The 16442-nt window shown below is 45.0% G+C and overlaps 2 protein-coding genes across 3 annotated transcripts in view; both read left to right on the top strand.

Moving 5' to 3' along the window:
- fmnl2a (formin-like 2a) overlaps positions 1-16442 on the top strand; it is a gene marked incomplete at its 3' end in the record, with an annotated part of 59073 nt that overhangs the window by 27396 nt on the left and 15235 nt on the right. For both annotated transcript variants that reach the window (XM_080019188.1, XM_080019189.1), the window contains exons 4-13: positions 3206-3282; positions 5692-5775; positions 7005-7160; positions 11078-11186; positions 11436-11512; positions 12775-12868; positions 13574-13648; positions 14569-14679; positions 14901-15050; positions 15887-15988. In XM_080019188.1, the coding sequence (XP_079875314.1) occupies positions 3206-3282; positions 5692-5775; positions 7005-7160; positions 11078-11186; positions 11436-11512; positions 12775-12868; positions 13574-13648; positions 14569-14679; positions 14901-15050; positions 15887-15988 (1035 nt within the window). The remainder of the gene's footprint in view (positions 1-3205; positions 3283-5691; positions 5776-7004; positions 7161-11077; positions 11187-11435; positions 11513-12774; positions 12869-13573; positions 13649-14568; positions 14680-14900; positions 15051-15886; positions 15989-16442) is intronic.
- Positions 1-16442, top strand: part of pttg1ipb (PTTG1 interacting protein b) — a 57087-nt gene that overhangs the window by 38288 nt on the left and 2357 nt on the right. The window lies entirely within an intron of this gene.

Raw genomic sequence — 16442 nt, 5'->3', positions numbered from 1 at the left:
AAATTAGGTTAGACTGGACTGGAGGTTCCACAGCAAATGAGCTTGTGAGAGGTAAATGGAAAAGAGTAGATTTGGATATGCACGCAATATTTACACGTTTGTGTGTGACACATATATATAACGATCATTTAAGCATCGTTTCACATCTCATAAGGCAAAGGGAACCTGTCATGTTGTGAATGTTTCATGTTTTGGACGTTCTCTAAATGCTGACAAAGGACTGTGCTCTCTGCCTAAATGGAAAGAAATGGAATGGACAAAAAAAAAAAGTTTGACACACTCATTTCTACTTCTGTTGCTTGAATTATTCTGTCCTACTACTGTTACTACTTCCTTTACTTCCGTGCTATTATCAAAAGCTTTTGAGGCCAATCGCTAAGGGTGACTCCCAATGATGAAAATATAAGCTTTATTTAAAAAAAAAAAATGTGGCTACAGCTAAACCTGACCAAAGGTGGAGAGCTTCTGCTTTGAAACGGTTCCAGATGAGGGATTCACATGAAAAGACTTAACACAGGTTTCTCTGCGTTTGTTTTCATGTGTAGGCCTGTTGGCCGAGGTATGTTGGATTTGGATGAAAACGGTCGGCAACGTTCTGCAAGGAACTTGTATGTTCCTCGACACTGGGCGCCCAGGCCGCCTCTGGAGCATTTCAGGCTCCAGCCATAAAGTCACGTGATCAGAACTTGCAGCAGATGTTTGATCACAAAATGCAAAAGTAAAAGAAGAGCTTGAATGGGAGACAGAAGTCAGTGGAAAGACAGAATATGGAAAAGAAAACAGAGTGATTTGGGGGGCGGGGGACAGAGATGATGGAAAACATGGAGGGAGAGCGAGCGAGAGAGAGATAGAGATGCAGAGGAGATGGATGGAGTGAATCTAATAAAAGGGAGGGAGGGAAAGTCACGTTTTTTTTTTTCTTTCTTTTTCCTCTTTTTCTTCCTACATTCCTGCTCCGACCCCCTCTTTTCTTCAGACTCAAACAATTGGCACTTTGTGCCGCAGTGAGGGAGCTGGAGGTCATTGCCTCTGCTCTCCATAGGCTCCGCTGCATTCCTCCTGGCGGCTCCCGGCCAATCCCCGGCCTCGGAGGAAGAGGAGACGAGAAGAGCTCCATTCCATCCAAGTCCCCAAGAATGCACCGCTGTTGATTTGTTTCCAGGATGAACCCTTTCTTCCCCTCCGCGCAGCCCGCTCTGCCACTTCTTGTGTCCTCTCACTTTCCCATTTGTGCTCATGTTTTTCGCGGTTGACGTTCTACCTTCTGCCCTTCCCTTTTTCTTCCTCTCCCTGTTTTTCCTCTTCTCTTCTTTCTGCCCCATCTGTCCCTCCCTCCCGCCCACCCTCCTCCTCCTCCTCCTCCTTCTCCTCTCTTGACTCTGTCCTTCCTGGTCTGCAGCTGGTAGCACTTAGGTTGGAGTGTTGAGCGGAGGGGCGTAGGGGTTAGTGGAGGGATGGAGCCACGGTGGGGTGGGCTGCATGTGGGAGCCTGCGCAGTACCCCTAAATACACTCTTTAATTCCACGCAAAACACACAAAGGGACTCCTCCCTAATGAAAACACTCTGTTTCTCATCTCTTCGTGTGCCAAATGCACACAGAAAGAGGGAGCGATGTGAACCGCTCTGTCTCACTGTTAATAACAGGTTAAAACTGGGCCGTGCGCAGTTTCCTCCCCGAAACGAGCTCATCATGGAAAGTGTTTTGGCCTCCAATTCTGGGTGTGGACTGGAGGTCCTCTCCCTGTCTATCCTCTCCTCCCCCCTTTCGCCCACTCCGCTGTCTGGGGTAGTGCAGTGATTTCACCCTCTCTCATCAAGGAGGTTCCCCTGTCACAGAGGAGGGCTGTCATTCAGCCTCTTGTTTTGTTGCGCGACTTGCGTAAACAGGCTTCAGGGGTTTTTGTGTTTTTGCCGTTGCAGATCCTCCCTCATGCAATAGGGAAACCCCCTTCACACGCTCTGCTCCTTTCTCTTCTACTCACTGGCGGTTCACGTGTCCGTGTACCGTATGTCTCCTAATGCACAGTAACGGGATGAGTTTGCCGTTTTTCAACCTTATTAAAATGTCGGTTCTCATCACTGGTGACTGTTCGTAGCACCACGTCGTTCAGCGCATCAATACTGATAAACTTGCCACTCTGCGGCAACTTCTCATTGTGTTTAGCTGCAGTCCAATGGGGTAAATCTGGGGATTGGGGTAAGTCTTAGAAAATATTTAATCTTATTTTCAAAAATATTCCTGTCAGACACAATGCTTTCCGACAGGTTTTGTATATTGTACAAAAAAAAAGAAACACAGCAGCGCATTGTATCAGGTTTTTTAGGGTTTCATTGGCTCTTTGCCACTTCCGTTAATCAGCTCTTTTGGCTACATCCACGCTAATGCAGTCTAGAAACAAGAAGGGCCGTCGCTTCCTACTGGCAGGCTGCTTGAGACAACGTTGCCAATGCTCTGGATGTGCTTTGGCAGTTGCAAAAAGTAGTTTTAAATAAAACGTCATTTTACTGTATAAACTTAGACATGTGGAACTATCATGTGAGTTTCCTGGTTTTGAAAAGGAGAACATTTTTTAGAGGCTTAAATGTTTGCCCCATTGCACTACATTCAGGCACAAATTCTGCAGGAGTGTGGCAAGTTTCTCAATATTAAAGCGTACGTGCTCTAAACTGCTCTAAATGAAGGGAACCGGCATTTTACTAACGCCTGGCTATTTGGAAAAATAGCGAAGCAATCCTTTAACGTGTGTGTGTGTGTGTGTGTGTGTGTGTGTGTGTGTGTGTGTGTGTGTGTGTGTGTGTGTGTGTGTGTGTGTGTGTGTGTGTGTGTGTGTGTGTGTGTGTGTGTGTGTGTGTGTGTGTGTGTGTGTGTGCCCTGCTATGACCTCTGAGAGGTGTAAGCAGCAATGATTAGATAACTGATTCCAACCTAGATAATAGCAGGAGAAATGACAACCGTTGATTACGATTTAAAATGTGGCGCCGTCTTTTTTTTAAATTATTATTATTTTTTTAATTAGCACATGGCCGCCTGTCCCACTTTCACATTATAATGTCATTGTGGTTCCATCTGTTTGTCTGACCGAAGTTTTCTTTTCCGCTGCAGCCGGTGTATTCGCGCCAGCGTAAACACCGCCGGGCTACCGCTCTTGATTTAAGACCCAAACTGTACGATGACATATTAACTCCCCTGTCTTTCCTCTGCAGAAATTCAGGCGGCGAGTCCAGGAGTCCACACAAGTCCTGAGAGAACTGGAAATTTCATTACGGACCAATCACATAGGGTAAGGTGTGTGTGTGTGTGTGTGTGTGTGTGTGTGTGTGTGTGTGTGTGTGTGTGTGTGTGTGTAAAATGCCTCCAACCACATACATAGTATTAGATTCGGGGGCGAAAGTCTGACATTCCAGACGCCCAGAGACTCAGATGTTTACACAAACCACCACCACCGCCGCCGCCATCCCCCACTCACCTCAACAGTCTGCCTGAATATTGTTCAGAACACCATGTGGTTTTACAGACGGATGAATGCATTGATTGTTTTTGGGTGCCCCAGCCAACACAGCAAGAAAGAAGGATCTCAATTCTCACATTGATTTGCTTACCTGGACAGACGGGGGTCTTAGGGATGGCCGACGCCTCTATGGTGACTATCTCGCTACAGATAATGGATTACTCAACTATTCATCATCAGGTTTTGGGGGATTCCTTGGGCAGATATCGGGTTTCGTGTTGTACAATCGCCCTTCAGCCAAGATAAATCTCTCAGAGCCTCGAGCGGCGCTCCGCCCTTCTCTTGTTCTCTAAAACCACAGTCTCTGTTTAGTCTGTTAGGAACCCTCACACTAAGTGACAGTACACTAAGTGGCCTCAACATTAAGGCGATGAGGTCTTCTGATGCATTCTGGGAACTGTAGGCAGGGTCGTGAAGTATCTTGTGGATGCTCCTGCCGGGAGGGGGGGTGGGTCACAGAGCTCTCTTGTTGTTGACAGGATATCAGAGGTGAGAGGCCGGTGACCCTGGGAAGACGTGGAAATGTCCACCAGCCAAACGCTGTCGGAACAACAGAGATTTAAGGGGTTCGCCGCAGTCACCGGGTCAGACGTGGAAACACAGACTCCCAGTCTCAGCTTCTGTCCCTCACGCCCCTTCCATTTGACTTACTCACACACAAAATCCCAAGAACTGCTTTCTCTATTCTCTAGTTCCTCATGTTCCTACCAGCCGTCTAGACCTCTACTATCAGATTTGGGGCTTAAGCAACTCCAGTTTAACGCTTAAAAAAAAAAAAAAAAAAAAAAAGCCTAAGAGACAGTCTACGTGTTGTCTGGCCAAGGAACTGAGGCTCCCTTTTACAAATATTAGGTAAGATAAGGTCCTTGTTTTAGTGACCTTAGCTCGCTGAAGTGGATTAGTTAATTAAACTACCTCATCTCCACTAGATAATGAAGCATTATTAGCCCGGGGGGGCGGCGGGGGGTGGGGGGCAAAGACATCACCCGTTGGCGGGCAGTGAAGAATAACTCCCTTTTCTTTCCAAGAGGTGATGAAGTGAAATTAATCATTCAGGCCGCCATGCTGAATAATAGACGGGTTGTCCCTTTAACCCGACGCTGCCGGTTCCAACTCGGGGCTTCGCGCTGCCCCACCGGCGCGACGGCCGTGGACGGCTCGCGCTGAATGGGGGGATTGTGTTGGTCACCGGCAGCGTTAGTGTCCGGGCGTAATGATGATTACCGCCTGGCCCCGACCCCCTGAGCACATGACGGCCCCGCCAGGCACGGACCGGACACACGTCGGGGAGGTGAACGGTTCGGCGGTGAACAGTTCGGCGGCACCACCACCACGCAGTCATTATGTTCATGCGTCGCAAATGTTTCCCTTAATCACAGAGTGATCAGCGCTGCAGCCGTTTGACTTCTGTAAATAGACCGTCGTCGTGGTTGGTGCATTTCAATAAAGATGTTCTGCGAATTAGTTCCCTCTGCTCATAAATATGAAGAGTGCAGGGAAAGCGATGTTTCTCTTAAAAAAAAAAAAAAAAAAAAAAAAAAAAAATTTATAAAAATTTTGAAGGCTCTGGGAATCTGCTGAATGTGTGTTCCATTTCAGCGCCGGTGAGAAAGGAGGTGTGAACGCGGCTTTTGATCCTTCCCTGGGGCGTCCCTTCCCAGAGCCGCTTTTACTCTACTGCTTGCATTATTATTATTTATTTATTTATTTATTTTTTCTTTGGAAGAAAAGACTCCACGACAACTGGCAACTAAAAATAAGGAGATTTTTTGTTTTGTTTTGCAGAGTCTGGGGGCTCTTTTTCTAACTTGCGTATCGTGTGATATGTTCACTGGTTTGAGCCAGACAAAGTTGAAGTGCGTGAATTATGACAGGAAGGGAATAGAGAAGGAGAAGTTATGGATCGTATTAAAACAATTAGTTTTAACAAGGTCAGGGGGAAGCCAGGTCCTGCTTCTCCATTATGTTCCCTTTTGTGCACAAGTCCAGTTAAGGCGCCTTTTTTATATTCAAACAGACAGTGAAATCACTTTTTATACGGTGTAGAACAGCGCAAAAAAAAAAAAGAGACTCGTCATAAAGTTTATGATTCTTAAAGAAGTTACGGCCCTCGGCCCTCTTGGTTTTCCAGGATTTCAGATATTTCTATTGTGTAAGGTGTGTTTTGCCTCCCCTCCTCAGGTGGGTGAGGGAGTTCCTGAACGAGGAGAACAAAGGTCTGGACGTGCTGGTGGAGTATCTTTCTTTCGCGCAGTATGCCGTCACGTAAGTCACCGCCGTCTCTCTCTCTCTCTCTCTCTCTCTCCATGCCCGCCCTTCCCTCCATACCACCCAGACGCTGACAATGAGCACAATGCCGCCATTCTGCACGGCCGCTGATGCATCTCCATCCATACACCACAGAACACCACCGAGGATCCTGGAGAAACACTGAGTCACTCCGCACAGGCTGCTATTGATAGATGAACACAGTGATTATTGCTCACTGGCTCGGTATTTCGAGGCCAAATGAGCCGTGCAGTTGAATTTTTAATTTGTGCCCCCGCTCTGCCATATGTTATTATGGTCTGGCCACGTTTTCTAATGGTTAGAACCATAAAAAGACGGCAATATTGATGCAGCTCCAAATACCGATCCCCTGTCATTTCCTCTCAAATCTGCCATAGAAGGAAGCGCTGCGCAAACTAACTTGTGTAACTAGAAAAAAAAAAAGCCAAATCAAAACCACGGGTCTCATTATGAAAAGAGCTGAAAACCGCCATAATCTAGAGACCAACCTCAGAATATTTTGGCAACTTCTGTTACATCTATTAAACAACAGGGTTGAAAAGCTGCAGTCTGTGAGCCAAGGATCACAAGTCACAAACATAAGTACATGTTGTGGAATTGGCTAAAATTCTCAAAATGAATCAATGTTGAGATGATGTTAATAATAAAGACTAAATTAAAAATAAATAAATAAATAAAGCTTGGGACGTTGCTGTACATAGCATGTCCATCCGAAGTGGACAACCAAAGGACGCTAAAGCTGAGGTGTCACACTCATTTTAGGTCGCGGGTCGGATTCGTCCGAATGCGACTTGAGTCACGGTTTTACAAAAAATTATGCAACCTGCGCGGAGCTCTGTGTGTGGATGCTCTTTCAGGCTAATGAAGTTGGACTCGGGCTTACGGAGTTACAGGGCAGTGGTCGGCTTGGTTTGGTTTTTCTTCTCAAAGCCGGCTCTCACGTCTCTGCCGTAACTACAACGTTTTTGTTGGTGAATGAAGATTGACTAGTAACAACAACAGCAGCTTTTCGGTTTAACCGCTTGATGAAACATTGTAAATACACTGTCAGGAAATACAAAAACAGAAAATAGTTTAAAAAAATAAAATAAAAATCCATTAATCGTCCTGTGGGCCAGATCTGACGGCCCGACGCAAAGGGATATACAGTGTAACCCGTGTCACGTTACTGGTGCGTATGTTCACTGACGCGGCGCTTTCCTCAGGTTCGACGGCGACTGCGTGGAGTACAACCAGGAGAACTACGTGGACAAATCCAAACCCTGGAGCCGCTCCATCGAGGATCTCCACGGCGGAGGAACTCTGCCTTCCCACGGCACTGGAAACGGAATCACCCGCGCCGGGCGGCAGTCCACGCTACGGTACCTCATGTTCGAATGCATCCCCCCCCCCCGACTTGGTGTTTCCTCCACTTTGGGGGTCTTATTGTCCTAGTTTTTTGCGGTTCGCTGGGGGGCGGAGGTTGTTACTGTTTTGAGAAGTCACGCCCTCCATGTGATGAAAAAGCCCCTTCATGGAGTCATGAGGCAAGTCTTTAAATGGCTTAAGGCGCAATTCAGCGGAGGGGAAAAACCAAATAATACATCTTTTAATGGGTCGTTTTCCTCTTATTGTAACGACTCTGGAAATAGTATTGGAAATATTCATCCAACGCCGCGCCCGTGGCGGCGGTTCAGCTGTCCTGCCGCGGTCCGTTTTGTTGGAAGTGAGATTATTTTTAGCGTCCATTTTTACAACACAGTCTGGGATTAATTCATAAGCCTGCGCTCAAACACCGGAAAGTAGCCCTCATCCAATTATGTATTAATTCTCACCGCACTCCGCGTCCAAATCCCCCTCTGCCGTTCCATTGATGTCGTGGTGCCACACACACGTTAACTTTCTGTAACTTCAAATCCTAAATCCTGAAGGGTTAAGTCTTGAAGGGGGGGGGGGGACCTTACACAAAGCGTTCCTTTTTTAAAAAATGTGACACCTGGATCCCTGATTTGAGCCCTTTGCACGATAGCGGAAAAATTCCCATTCATGTATTTCTGGAATTGTTCTGAAGATTTTGATGTTTTGGGGCTGGAATTAAACCCAGCAGGGTGTTTTCACCCAGCAACTGTATACGGTAGATGGGGTCAATATTGTCCAAAATGAATTTCTATCCCTCTCTCATTTGAGAACAATCTAATAAACAATCTAATTTTTCCGTCGTCACCGTACGGTACATGATGTGTTTTGACGTTTTGGGGTTTTCCGGGGCTGACCATGTGTTCTGTCCTGATGTCCCTTCAGTCCTCTGCTCGTCTGTCTTCCAGTCTACGACAGCAGGCAGGTCTTGGCTTCACGCTGCCGGCTCTCAATGAGCCATAACCCTGCATCCCAGCTCCTAAAACACACACACACACACACACACACACACACACACACACACACACACACACACACACACACACACTGTAACACTGACATATATAGACCACACAGGCACATGGACACACATACAAGCTCTCCCCCTCTCACACACACACACTTGCATGCACGCGCACACACACACACACACACACACACACACACACACACACACACGCACACACACACACACACACCCTGCCTTTTTGTACTGGATGTCTCTCCCCGCTAGAGCTACTCACTTTATTTGTCCTGCTGCTGTTTGTGTCGGGGATGTGAATTATTTGTACCGCCAGCACACCCTCCTCCCCTCTCCAGTGCTTGAAAGTAAATTCTCCTCCCCTTAGAGTAAATGGATTTTTTTGCCCCCCCCCTTTTTTTTCTACATGGTACATTCATTGTTTCCCTGCTTGTGTACTGCTTTTTTTGGCTCCCTAAACGCAATTATATGCAGCATCTAGCCTAGTTGTTGTTTTTTTTTGGGGGGGGGGGGGCTCTTTAAAAAGCTGATTGTTTCACCTAAATTCCTCAGTCTTTGTGTGCGTCAGCTGGAATGCTGCGCTTAGTCATTTCCCAATCTCACATTTGCTTTACTTTCTGTTTTGGGTTTAAACCGAGATTTTTTTTTTTTTTTTATAAACATGATTTTCCAGTATCAGCCTGGTACCATTGACAACCTTTCTGTAAAATGTTTTATTGTATTATTGCTGCATCACTGTAAGTCATAGTATAATGTCAATATTTGGATGTCAAACTGAGAATTCTGTGTGTTTTCTTTGTAATGCCAATCTCAAAGGACGCTGAGTGCAGTAAATTGTCCAAAGTGCTCTCAAATACGACGGTATGTGCTAAGTACTATGTGTGGTAACCTAGAGATCCTTAGAGGTATTCAGCCCCGCTCCTCAGTCTGTAGTTAGTGTTTACGCTGTTTAATAGTGTTTTCTCATGTCGTTGTGAAAATACCCTGTTTCCCAATTTTGATAGCGATCATAGTTTTGGAAATTAGCGAGAAAACTGACTTAAAAATATGTTATTGTTTTTATTATTATTAAGCGTTTTATCGTCATTAGTATTCATTTTGTGTTATTTTGAAATGTTTCCCACTGTTTTTTCCCCCATATCCTGGTTTTACAATTTTTTGTTGCTTATCCTTGGTTTTTATACAGGAAAAGTATACAGGAAAAATTGGGACAAAAACAGTCTTCAATGGGAAAGTCTAGACGTCTTCTTAGACTATATTAGACTGTCCCATTCTTTCAGCGTTCGTCTTGTGGAGAAATAGTATTTATGTTTGGTAGGAAAATACCTATAGTCCTTTCTTTTAAATCGTGCTTGTATAATGTTCTTAAGCACATTTTTAAGTAATTAACTTTTAGGTGACTTCCCAGCTTAATTTCAAAGCAAATACATATTTTTTTACTTTCCCTTAATACATTTTTAATGCCTGCAAGTATTACTAATTAGTACTAAAAGTGTATTTTATACAAGCAATAAAGTCAGAAAAAGGTAATAGTCCTCATAAAGACAGTCCTCATAAAGACAGAGCCCTCATGAAGACTCTCTCCTGAAGACAATACTAGAACAGTCCTCATGAAGACAGTTCTAGAAAAGAGTCCCCAAAGACAGAACGAACAGTCCTCATAAAGACGGAGTCCCCATAAAGACTGTATGAACACAAAGACACTGGAACAGTCATAAATTGGAAGGCACAGATTCACAATCCGATGAGATGGTGAAGATCTGGAAGCTCCTTGGATCTAACATGGCATATTTTAAACTTTGCCCCAATTATTCATTTCCCTCTTAATTATCCACACAACACACACACGCGCACACGCACACACCTATTTTGGCCGCCGTGACACAAGTCAGTCACACCCGAGGCACGGGGCCTGACATGAATCAGTTTGTCTATCTTCAGACTGAAGACGTTTTATTTCCCAGAACTCGTCAGAGCAAACTCGTGACATGGGCCTGTAAATAGAGAACAGACCCACCCCCCTTTTTTATATATATTTTTTCCCCCTTTTTTCGGATCCTGATCAGCTCCGCTCATTATCGCTGCTAGTGTGAAGGCAGCTCCCTCTGCTTTCATGGCGAGGGCTTCACAGAGAGAAAAAGGGCCCCGGTCCTTGTGTTTTGTTTTTTTTTTGTCTCCGTAAAGCCGGCGCAATCACTGCCCTGCATGCAAATGACCAGGCTGCCATTGTACTAGTTGTAAGTGATATCTTTGTGAGGTGTAGTTAAATTAAAACAATTGGAATGGGGGGCAGCCCTCTGGCCTCCAGTGAGGTCCATTGTATACAGCACCTTTGTGTGCGTTAATGGAACGTGGCATACTGGTTTAATGGCCCTCTCATAAAGGGCGGGAGCGTCTAGTTCCACCAACGACATCTGTTTTTTTTTTTTTGTTTTTTTTTTGGTTTGTTTGTTTGTGTGTGTGTGTGTGTGTGTGTGTGTGTGTGTGTGTGTGTGTGTGTGTGTGTGTGTGTGTGTGTGTGTGTGTGTGTGTGTGTGTGTGTGTGTGTGTGTGTGTGTGTGTGTGTGTGTGTGTGTGTGTGTGTGTGGTTAGTTTTTCAGTCGATGCGGCAAATATGGGATCCGACACAATGACCGGAAGACGGTGTTGCCAAGCTAGAGATATTGTAACTAAGTTAAAAAAAAAAAAAAGTTAGGTGTATAATATAATGACGTTATTAATGTTAACGTTGGGTGTCACCATATTCACTATCAATAGAGCTCCTTTTTTTTATATGAATGAGTTGTGTGTATTTTGTCGTGCACACTTTGTCACTAGGGGGCCGGTCTGATCTGTTTTCGGATTCAGTGTAAAGTTGGCTCCACAATGGGTTAATCTTGACCCGCGTCTTTGTTCTTTCAGTTGCAACACGCTGCCCAGTCGGCGGACGCTGAAGAACTCGAGGCTGGTTTGTAAGAAAGACGACGTCCACGTCTGCATCATGTGCCTGCGAGCCATCATGAACTACCAGGTGGGCGTCGGCTCCCCCCTCTACCTCTTTTGCCCTCCTCCCAAACTCACCTCTATCTGCGGCTAAATCCAATTTGTTCCACTGTCATGTTTCCCCTGGCACCTCATTCCTCAACTCCACCAGGTTCCTCGTGTGCTCTGAATCCCTCCCCTCTGTTTATCAAATGGCTCCTTCGCTCATGTTCTGTCTCTTTCTTTCGCTCTCTCTCTCTCTCTCTCTCTCTCTCCATTCTCCTCCTCATGGTTCCAGTACGGCTTCAACATGGTCATGTCGCACCCACACGCTGTGAATGAAATTGCACTAAGTCTCAACAATAAGAACCCCAGGTGAGTCTCAATGGAAGAAGAAGTAGTCAGAACATTTGACGGACGTAAAAATAGAAATTCCCTGACTCAAATTGACTCCAGTGACGTGGACGCACCACAATGCCACTTCTACCCCAGTAAGTCTTTAAGTACTTCCTCTTAAGGTATTAAATGTACTTGTACTGTACCTTGATCTCTGCAGATGATGCTCATGCAGGTCCTGAATATTATTTACACCAAAAAAGTAATAGTAATTTACAAATATATGGATCTAGTCAATCGTTGGTTTAGCAATCCTAAATAGACTTTATTTAACGCTAAAGCCTCTTTGCGTCTGCTCTTTTGGATTTTGGTCAAAAATGATCCCTTGTCTAGACTCCCATTTTTACCGTTGCCCAGAACCTATTCACCCTGACGGGGCAGGTCAGCCGTGTGTTTGTTTGCGTCTTTATGTTGATTTCTATTTTTTTTATGTGTTGAATTCTATACACACAACCTTATGCCTATGAAACCAGCTCTTTTCACCTGTCACACACTGCCTCATCCAGGCAGATCCTCAATGAATGAATGAATGAGGTACTGGCACACACAATCCCCCAGTCCATGTGCACGTGCGCGCACACACACAGACACACACACACACACACCCACCCACACTTGATAGATACACAAAGGGATTATGGGTGAAGGATTCAATCTTCATAGTCATATTTAATCTCTTGGATAGATTACAAACATTTTTTTTCACCTTCTCAAGCTGTTGTATTACAAAATGATATATTTATTTCATTTAAAACGTGTTTGTATATACTGTGTACATACATGCATACATGTATACAGCTTGAGAAGGTGGGGGGGGGGGGGGAGAGGCACTGAGGAAGTTCTCATAACCTGGATTTCAACAAAAATAAATTTTAGGATTCCTCATTAACTTATTGTTTTTATTGATTCATTGTATTGTTTTATCGGCCTATTTTGATTGTTTTTTGTTTTATTATTATTTTAATCTTTGTACCTTTAAAAGCGGCATTTAAAGAAGATTTGTTATTATTGTGAAATGTCCGAATCATTCCAGTTTTCTCATTGGTTTATATTTCTAAAGTTATAATGCGAAACACATTAAAACACGGGCGCCAAACTTGCTCTGCGGTGACTCGCTCCAGGGAAGCCCCCTCGGTAGCAGGGCTCCGAAATGTAACTGTTTGAACGTTGTTTTGCTGAGTGTTTTAAGAACAGGTTTTGTAAAAAAAACAAAAACACATCCTTGTCTTTTTAATTCCCAGAACCAAAGCTCTGGTGCTGGAGCTGCTGGCGGCAGTGTGTCTGGTGAGAGGAGGCCACGAAATCATCCTCTCGGCTTTCGACAACTTCAAGGAGGTACGAGGGCTCTGAGCGGAGGGGCTCTTTTTTTTTTTTTTTTTTTTTCTCTCCTCCGTCCCAAACGCTATCATTTCCCCGGCGTCAGCTCAGGGCCGAGGAATGCTCCGGAGCGGCCGGTTCCTCATTCCAGAGCTGGATAGGGATCTAGGAATGCGTCGCACCTCCGAAATTAGTCCGTCGCTTACATCATCATCTGTTGGTTGCGTCTTCCTCCTCGAAAGATAGCGTGTCATGTCGCCTTTGAAGCCCTTTAGGGGGGGGGGGGGAATAGAGAAGGGAGGGAGGGAGGGACGGGAACAAGAGAGAGAGAGAGAGCGCAGAGGCATTATGTCTAGGTCCTTGGATAGACGTCTCTCCTGTTTCTTTCGGTCTTTCTTCCTCGTGACTTATCTCTCCCCTCACTCCTCTTCGTCGCCTCGGAGCAGAGTCTGAAATGGAAAGTCTCTCTCCCTCCCTCCCTCTATTCCCCTCTCTCTCCCTTTCTGCTGTAGTTATGGTAATCACAGACAGAAGGGGAAAATAGGTCATGCTTGTTCCGAAAGCCAGTGGTGGTTTTGGGGCAGTGGGGGGTGGGTTGTCAGGAGACGCCTAATATCTGTAGATGAGGCCTCATGACGTATTGGGGAAGGGTGGTGATATAATCAGCATGAATGATATTTCACAAATAAAGCATTAAGACTGATCCGTGTCGTTGTGTTGCAGGTGTGTGCCGAGACGCAGCGATTCGAGAAGCTAATGGAGCATTTTAAAAACGAGGACAACAACATCGACTTCATGGTACGACGTGCGTGCACGTCCCCAGCGCGCCCGCACCCCTCCCCTCCCCTCCGCCGCTATCGATCCCTTCCGGTCCCCAGAAACCGAAGATTTCAGGCATGGCGCATGCTGTCTGGAGTCACCAAGTCAGTCCTCTCAACGCTGGTTTTGGCCAATTAGCAGTGCAGCGGCGACTGAAAGGCTCTGATTGTGAAGAGTGCCAGTTGTACATAATTCCCCCCCAGTGTGTGTGTGCGTGTGTGTGCACGTGAGTGTGTGCGTGTGAGTGTGTGTGCGTGCGTGTGCGTGCGTGTGTCACAAGTCGCTCAGAGCCCCGCTGGCGAGCCGCAAAGTCATTTGACACCAGGATGAAAGCAAACACATTTATTTATTTATTTGAGGAAAAACTCGGAGCACTCTGCAGGAAGTTTGCTCAGTGACAACGAGAGTGCCCACTTCGTGCCCACTCTCAAAAAAGCACTATTTCCCTCTAAAGAAGGACCTCGGCTAGTGCAACTGCACGGAGCAGTGATTAGGATTTACTCAGCAGTTTCTTATTTTACCTGATTTTCATTTATTTATTATGTTTATTTATTATCTATAACTATTTATTACTCTACTTATTATTATTCATATTATTTGTAATGGTTCTAATTTTTTTAATTTATTATAAAAGTTGTTATTTTATTTGTTATATTTTAATGGTGTTGTGGCTGGCTTTGCAGAACAGTTCCATAGCCAGACAAATCCAATTTGTTAATGCTTATGACATAAAAAATAACCTTTGAACCTTTATCTTATTGGCAGATTATCATTATGTCTTATAATGCGTTATGTGCCAACCGCTATTTAAAAAAACAAGAAGAAAAATGCCCTTCATTTCATGAAATGCTGTTTTAAACATCTTGTTTTAAGCATATTTCTACCGTCTGACTTTGCAGGTGGCGTGTATGCAGTTCATCAACATCGTGGTTCACTCCGTGGAGGACATGAACTTTAGAGTCCACCTGCAGTACGACTTCACCAAACTCTGTCTGGACGAGTACTTAGACGTGAGTAAAACCTCTTAACGTCCTTAATATCCAGCTCAGAGCCGCTGCTGACACACAGATCGTCACCGCGGCTCCCCGGAGACCGCAACCATGGCAACTCAGTCAATACCCAGATTTCTTTTTTTTTTTTTTTTTTTTTTGTTGGAATTTCCCCCAAACCGCGAGGCCAGATCGATGCTCACCGAACCGCCGGGGCTGAATCAGAATTTGTCTCTCTGCAGAAGCTGAAGCACACGGAGAGCGACAAGCTGCAGGTCCAGATCCAGGCCTACCTGGACAACGTGTTCGACGTGGGAGCGCTGCTGGAGGACGCCGAGACCAAGAATGCAGCACTGGAGCGGGTGGAGGAGCTGGAGGAGAACATGTCGCATGTGAGAGACCCCCCCCCCCCACCCCCAGGACTGAAACTCCAGAGTCGCCCCCAACACACCGGGGTCCCTTCTGGGTCCCAGACCTCGGCTTTAGACCCCTCCCTGCAGTAACATGCGCACACATAAAGAGCTCTGCAGGTCTACTTAGTTTTATTTCTGATCCTCAGGAGGGCCCTTACTTGAGGGTTTCTCCCGAAACAGGACTTAAGTGTCCTTTGTAAGGTTTCGTTCATTTATTTCCATCTTTCATTTACTGTGGAAGCCATTTATTTGGATATTCCTAAATGTAATGGGTATGGAAAATTAGGCGAGGGGGTGGGGCTCCGGTGTGGTGTGAGATTAGATATCGTCTGGGAATTCTGTTGATTTTGGTTATTGTCATATCGCAATATCGTTAAATATAGTCTTTAAAGCTGCATTACAGTAAAGGAATGCAATTTTCTGAACTTGAGACTGCAATCAATTCCTATGATATGCACTTTACAGATGATTATTTCCCAAATATTCCTTGTGTGTGAATATGTCATGAAAGTACCCCAAATCCCTCAAAATATTGTCAAATCAAATGATTATTATCATGATATTGTCAATATTGCCCAGTTCCTTAGCCTGGGGTTTAAGGGGTTAATTGTTTTCCAACCAAGGTACCGGGGGTCATCTGTCATCCTTGCTCCAAAAAAATAAGCAAATGGTAATTTCCATAGATTTCTGCTGCAGTTGTGACATATTGATTTCATAAAATAAATTAAGTAATATATCTAGTTGACATGAGTGTGATGCGGTCGTATCGTTGACTCCCCGACCTCGTTTCTCCTCCTTCGCTGTCGGTGCGTCAGATGACGGAGAAGCTTCAGGACACGGAGAATGAGGCCATGTCCAAGATCGTGGAGCTGGAGAAGCAGCTGATGCAGAGGAACAAGGACCTGGACACCATCAGGGTCAGTGTCGTTTAACATGAACTTTTAACTGAAAATTACAATTGAATTTAAACTTCACAGTAAATGGGACCCTCAGAATTTATTTTTTATCTGTCATAAATTAAAAGCGCACATGAGTGATTGAAATGTTACTTGCTTGGGTGTCAAATTCTGTATTTTTTCATTGTCAACCAAATGTGCAATCGTCGAAAACTGTTATTTTTAAATATCTTTTTAAATGTTTTTTTTGTTTTGTTATTTTATGTGGGGCGGGGGGTAAACAAACGGACAAAATACTAAGGTTACTGTCGGCAATTTCTCTGCCACCCCTATTTGTGAGGTGGACCTGGTTCCGGAATCAGGAGACTCAAACTGAGGTTATAAAGGATTTTATTTCTGCGGAGGTAAAATGAGCACGATACAGCACCCGCTCTCAAGGCTGGAACGGGATGGACTGAAGAATTACTCAGAGAGG

Source organism: Zeus faber (assembly GCF_960531495.2).
Source record: "Zeus faber genome assembly, chromosome: 18".
Classification (NCBI taxonomy): domain Eukaryota; kingdom Metazoa; phylum Chordata; class Actinopteri; order Zeiformes; family Zeidae; genus Zeus; species Zeus faber.
Note: the sequence above shows the minus strand (reverse complement) of the source record. Positions and strands in the feature narration are given on the sequence as shown.